Source organism: Triticum urartu, chromosome 2A (genome assembly GCF_056163025.1).
Source record: "Triticum urartu cultivar PI428250 chromosome 2A, HENAU_Tu73, whole genome shotgun sequence".
Taxonomy (NCBI): Eukaryota; Viridiplantae; Streptophyta; class Magnoliopsida; order Poales; family Poaceae; genus Triticum; species Triticum urartu.
Genome location: NC_141874.1, coordinates 492449107 through 492455232, shown reverse-complemented (window position 1 = coordinate 492455232; position 6126 = coordinate 492449107). Strand labels below are relative to the sequence as shown.

Genomic DNA, 6126 nt, shown 5'->3' with positions numbered 1-6126 from the left:
TACGTATTAGACTTAATGGTATAGGCCATACTCAATCATCACTAAGACAATTTTGAAAAAGGCCTTTAAGCAATTGTCAATGCGCTCAAACAGTGTGGCTTCTAATAATGTCCTCCGGAAGGATCGATGAACTGTTTCAGGAACTTGTACTATGGTACAATTGATCTACCTCAGCTTGGGACTTTGTAGGCGCATACATGGCAATCGGGCTTTCTTCTTTTACCAAATGTGTGGATTCTGTGCATTATGAACAAACTTTTTCCAAAACCCACCTGTCACGAATATACAGACTTATGCTAGTTTTCAGGTTTGAAACCTTTTTAAGATGTATGCTCCAGTTTTATAGTGCGCAAGGACGGAATAATCAAACATCACCTAGTGATAATCTAGCTTTAAAACTTCACCCTCCTCGCACACAGCTCACTCACCCCGCGGCTCTCCACAGCTATAAATAGAGCCTCTACGCCACCCAACCTCAACACCAACCATCAGGTTATACTACCTCATTCCTCTCGTGCTTCTACTAGCTACCTGCAAGCTGTAGATATCTGTCATCTATCATCACCAACTTTTCAGTTCAAGCTAGGTAGCTAGCCATGGCTAGGGTGCTGGAGCCTCTCGTCGTTGGAAAGGTCATCGGGGAGGTCATCGACAACTTCAACCCCACAGTGAAGATGACGGTGACCTACAGCTCCAACAAGCAGGTGTTCAACGGCCACGAGTTCTTCCCGTCGGCAGTCGTGTCCAAGCCACGCATTGAGGTCCAGGGCGGCGACATGAGATCCTTCTTCACTCTGGTTTGCGCTTCCTCTCCTCTCCGGCTATCTCATCTGTACACAAAGCTAGCTAGTGTAACATCCAGCTGATAACTGAGTGTTGTCACTCTTCAGGTCATGACGGACCCAGATGTGCCAGGGCCTAGTGATCCATACCTTAGGGAGCATCTCCACTGGTAATTACTAGCCCAAACTAGTTTACAGTACTCGAGCAATCGAAAGCCTAACGACTATAAAGACCAATAAGCTCAGCACAACATGGAAAAATCTCTATAACGTGAAAGACATACATATCAGTCCAAGTGAGCTACATGTTTAAGACCAAATTAATTTAGCTGGTGATCAATTAGGTTCTTTCCTATGGACATAAAACTTATCAGTTTTTGTTTAGTGAATATAAATGGTCAGATTTATATGATCAGCTATGCATAAAAACATGCTTGATCAGATTGTGACTTGTGTATGCAGGATCGTCAGTGATATTCCTGGCACCACAGATGCTTCTTTTGGTAAGTCCTTTTCATGCATGACTTGCTTTATCTTTTGCTGATTGGTCCCATCCTTAATTTCTCTGAATAAACACATGAATGCATGCAGGAAGGGAGGTGGTGAGCTACGAGAGCCCCAAGCCCAACATTGGCATTCACAGGTTCACCTTCGTGCTGTTCCAACAGAAGAAGCGGCAGGCCATGAACCCTCCCTCCACCAGGGACTACTTCAACACGCGCCGCTTCGCCAACGAGAACGACCTTGGCCTCCCGGTGGCTGCCGTCTACTTCAACGCGCAGCGGGAGACAGCGGCACGCCGCCGCTGACGGAAACAATCAGCCCAACCCTTCTTCTCTTGCATGCATGGCGCATGCAACAAGCCTATGGATCAACCTATAGCTACTATTAGCTACCATCTACATATATCTCCACTCAAATAAGAGTTTGCTTGTGAGCGTCTTGTGTGTGCTGTTTCCAGTAGTCTTTCTACTGTTCAGTTTTTTCTTCGGTCAATTTAGTTACTAGTTGATCTGTGAACCAGTGTACGTGCAATCTACATCTACCACTAGTGTGAATTTGATTCAGCTCCTATTTGTGGAGACGAAGGTTATATGCGTCCACGATGCAGTGTGCTGGCAAGTGGCAACACAGTTGGGGGCTGAGAGGCCCGATGCATACTAGTGTTGACTGGGACTTTGGAAGCAGATTGATAGCTGAAGACCGTCGACATGTCTGGTAGTGGAAGGAGGAGAAGACAATGGCCATGGCCCAGCCACTAGTACTCCCAGTAACATACTATTTTGTCATGTGCGTGCATGCATGTGTCGCTGCTAGCTCACTGCAGCTTATAGCTTGCAGTGTACCACCTTGTACCCGATCCTTTAAACCAGCTATGTAGCTAGGTTGTAACCATTATCTCTCCATCTGCTCCAAACTTTTCTGTATGACAAGACATGCATTGCTATGTATATGCCTCGATTGTGTGTAATATGTTAGGTTTTGCCGTGGCCAAATTTTGTGTTATGACCCTTTTGCGAAAGTTTAGCGAGATCTGACCCTGGTTCAAAAAAAAATCGGGATCTGACCCTTTTCCTACCGTCAAGGTCGATGATGGTAGCGTACACCGGCCAAACAAGCAGTAGGCAACTTACCCACGTCAGCTTACTGCTGCTCTACCGCCAAACAGTCTGGCGGTAGCCTGTGTACCCCTACCGCCGAGGTGCCCGGCGGTAGGTGAGTACACGCATTGTATTTGATACTTAGAAATTATTTACGGTAGGATGTGCACCCTACCGCCAAGGGCTCCGGTGGTAGGTTGTTATACCCTACCACCATCCACCCTGGCGGTAGAAAAGGGTCAGATCTCAAAAAACTTTCAAACCAGGGTCAGATCTCGCTAAACTTTTGCAAAAGGGTCAAAACACCAAAATCGGCCTTTTGCCGTATCTATATTGTGTGGGTGTTTTTATAATGTTAATATGGCTGCTGATGAGAAGAGGCATCAGTTCTTGGCCCCCCTTTCCCCATCATTTGGGTGTCCCTTTTGGTCGATTTGGCAATATTAGATCATTAGCATATGCGCCTAAGCCTTAATTAAGTTTCTCGTACTTTCTGGATATGCCTAGCTAGTTTATACATGAAAAGGTAATTTTAATTTTATTGGCCATAATATCTAAACATGTACAACACGAAATATGACACCCGGCTGGTTCATATGTACAAGCATACCATAATGGTTACGACAATCAACAAAGATGGACAAAAGTGGTAGCACGGAACGTACAAGTAGTTCCAACGGATGAATCAATTACGCAATGGAGATTGGAGTGGTTTACATATATCCAACATATCATTACCAAAAGTTTAAATGTACTCACAGGGTAAAATGGTCATTCACAAGGGCGGAGCTCTGTCTGCTCGCAGCGACTAGCAGCTAGTGCGCCTCCACCTACAGAATAATCATCAAACTTGGGGTAATATAATCTAGGCGTACATGCATCAGCTACATAGATCGCGTTTATGGACATCAAGTGTAATTTAATCTAGGTGTATATGCATCAGGTAAATAGATTGCACTTATAAAGATGATAAGTTGGTACCTGATTCGTTCGGTCATCGACATTATGAAGCCTATCTGACCCAACCAACCGGTCATGCATAATAAGGAAGGCTCATGTTCGCCTAAAGGCTAGAAAAGTAGGGATGCAAATGGATCGACCGATTGGGCCACCTCACTCAATAGGATGTTCATTTCCAGCTCAATCGACAGTCATTTCTGTACATGAGTTTTTGTCAAGCAAATGAACTAGGAAGAAAATGGGTTGGCTGACTCCACTTGCATCCCAAGCTAGAATACCTTCTGAGAACATAAACGAGGTAACTAATTTTGGGAGTGGCAATGGGTGCAACCGTGCAATCAATTCAAACTACTAAAGAAACAGGTGCTATCTATAGGCATGAAAAGGCGCCAAAATTAGTTGCTCGGGTTATTATGAACTTCAATGCAAGATCAACCAACATCGTTCTCCATTGGTTACAAGGCAATATATCCTCACTTCACGTCATTATCAGTCATAGTATAAAGTATAAACAAGTACACAAAGAAAAAACAAGAAAATGGAAGAAAATGTCTCCCATACCTTTTGCCCTTTCATGCCCTTTGGTCATCTTTACCTGAGATTAATCATGTTCCAGAAAGCCACATTATCACATACTGTATCAAGGAATATTCTTGACATCACCTTATTGTAGATGAGCAGGGACATGGGGTGCAGTTTAAGCGTAGGATGACCACTGTACAACTCAGGAGTTGCTGGCATATACTAGACTAAAACAATCATAACACAGCTAGTTGAAAAGGTTAACATAATTTTCAAAGATTTCACCATCAGCGACTGCATCCTGCAACTATCTCAAGCAATGGATTACAGGAATGTTTTCAGCTCAGAATCACATCCAAATGAATCATACAGAAGAGAACTGGTTGAACTAAGAACCAATCAGGTGCGTGCCCTACACTAATTATGAATTTATTACTGTCACCCTCTCATCTTATAGTGGCTTTTGCTAGGTGGTTTTCAATTGTAATGCATTCAACCTCTTCATTATGACTTTCAACATGACGTCTCAACTCTCAACTCAGTTCCCAAATGAACTGGTTCTTACAGAAAATTTGTCCAGAGCACATGCTTGACAAGCGTATTACGAGCCATGCATGCATGGCCGCCAGAACTTCTATGCAACTATCTACAAAGACCCTGCTCATACGAAACTAACTGGACAGGTGATTTGCTATAAAAAAAATATCATAGGAATTCCCACAAGTACAGAAACATCATGTGGTACAAACTTTAAATATTTTGTCAACAAACAAAAAAAAGACAAGGCCTCAATCAAGAAAGGTAGATTTTTAACTGACTTGCTATTTAACACTGAGTTCTTGCCTTTTTTTAATTCAGATCAGCAACACTTGGTTTAGTTATCCAGATTACAACCAAATCTATGCAGTCAGTGCCTATGTTTCTGCCACCAATTTCATGCGAAATTCGTGCAGATGACACACTGTGGGTGTGACCATACTCCAGTTTTGCAGAAATGAAGTTCAATATTAATCCAAAAATTAGAGAGCTAATACCAGTTGCTTCAGTTCAGCTACAGTTGAGCCAAGTTGTTTTCGTACTTCCCTATCAGGTTGCTACCATTATCGTTCCCAACCATGTTCGCAGAAGTACAATCGTCACAGGATTCAGAACATGCAAACAGAACCGGTAGTACTCCAATAAACTAACATTAACAAACATGAAGGACAATAGACAGATTTGACAGGGAAAAAGATGGGAGATAAGGGCACTCACAGTACTGATAAGTCTTGGCAACAAGCAGGATATTACTCAGTCTCCAATGTAGCATCGCCGACGTGTCGACACTGGAAGCCATCTCGCCCTTGAGAATTTAACCCCCACTCTCGCAGAGCCCGTAGAAACAACAGCCATGCTCACCCAGAGCCCGTCGGAGTCCTTTCATATGCCTCGCCACCACATGACATGATTGCATGCAAGAAGCAGTAGCCATGCTCACAATCATACATGACCTAAGTCTACAAGAACTGGGCGTTCACCAGAGAAGCTACAAGCTGAAGATTATCAGACTCTGAATAACTGTATCAGAAATGCCCTTCACTGTAACCATGAGCAGCGAGCATTATTCAATCGTATAGATATTTTTTCCTACTAGCAAAAGCTGTCATTCTCAAGCCCGCCGCACGGATCAGTCCATTGAACCGAGCATGTGCATCATTACTCACAACTCTTGTATTGACAGATCTTGTACCATGTGCCCAGTGACTGCATGTACCTTGTGACCCGTGTAACTTTGTCAAGTATGGGCCAAGTTCCCCTTCCAGCTTTTACTAAAGAAAGACTATTGCTTCTTTCATGCTGAAGACCTACAAGTGGGCTGTGGCCTGTGGGTACTGGGTACACCGTACACCTACAAGTGGAAGTCCTCTGGCTGATTCACCAGCAAAATTGACTGTGCCCACAGGTGATCATTATTGGAAGTTCAGTTTTGGGGATTTTCCTTTGAGAAGGAGGAACTGAAGGATAAAATATACTCCCTCCGTTCCTAAATATAAGTCTTTTTTAGAGATTTCAATGTGGACTAATGTATATAGACGTACTTTAGAGTGTAGATTCACTCATTTTGTTCCATATGTAGTCCGTAATGGAATCTCTAGAAAGACTTATATTTAGGAACGGAGGGAGTAGGTGAGACCTGCTTTGCTGGACCATGACATAGAACTTTTGGGTCCTGCAATCTCAAGAGTACAGCCTTCATGAGATTATATCTGGTATATGCATAT

At 43.3% G+C, this 6126-nt stretch overlaps 1 protein-coding gene across 1 annotated transcript; it reads left to right on the top strand.

The window, feature by feature from the left end:
* Nucleotides 1-458: 458 nt before the first annotated feature.
* LOC125538019 (CEN-like protein 2) lies at nt 459-1875 on the top strand. Its single transcript, XM_048701326.2, has 4 exons — nt 459-797; nt 891-952; nt 1245-1285; nt 1374-1875. The coding sequence occupies exons 1-4, from the start codon at nt 597-599 to the stop codon at nt 1589-1591; spliced, it is 522 nt and encodes a 173-aa protein (XP_048557283.1). The 5' UTR covers nt 459-596; the 3' UTR covers nt 1592-1875.
* Nucleotides 1876-6126: the final 4251 nt, after the last annotated feature.

What these genes read in the sequence shown, in the direction of transcription:
- LOC125538019 (XM_048701326.2), top strand. Translation starts at nt 597, where the DNA reads ATGGCTAGGGTGCTGGAGCCTCTCGTCGTTGGAAAGGTCATCGGGGAG. An exon ending in CTTAGGGAGCATCTCCACTG is followed by an intron (nt 953 to 1,244) that starts GTAATTACTAGC and finishes TTGTGTATGCAG; the next exon opens with GATCGTCAGTGATATTCCTG. An exon ending in CACCACAGATGCTTCTTTTG is followed by an intron (nt 1,286 to 1,373) that starts GTAAGTCCTTTT and finishes GAATGCATGCAG; the next exon opens with GAAGGGAGGTGGTGAGCTAC.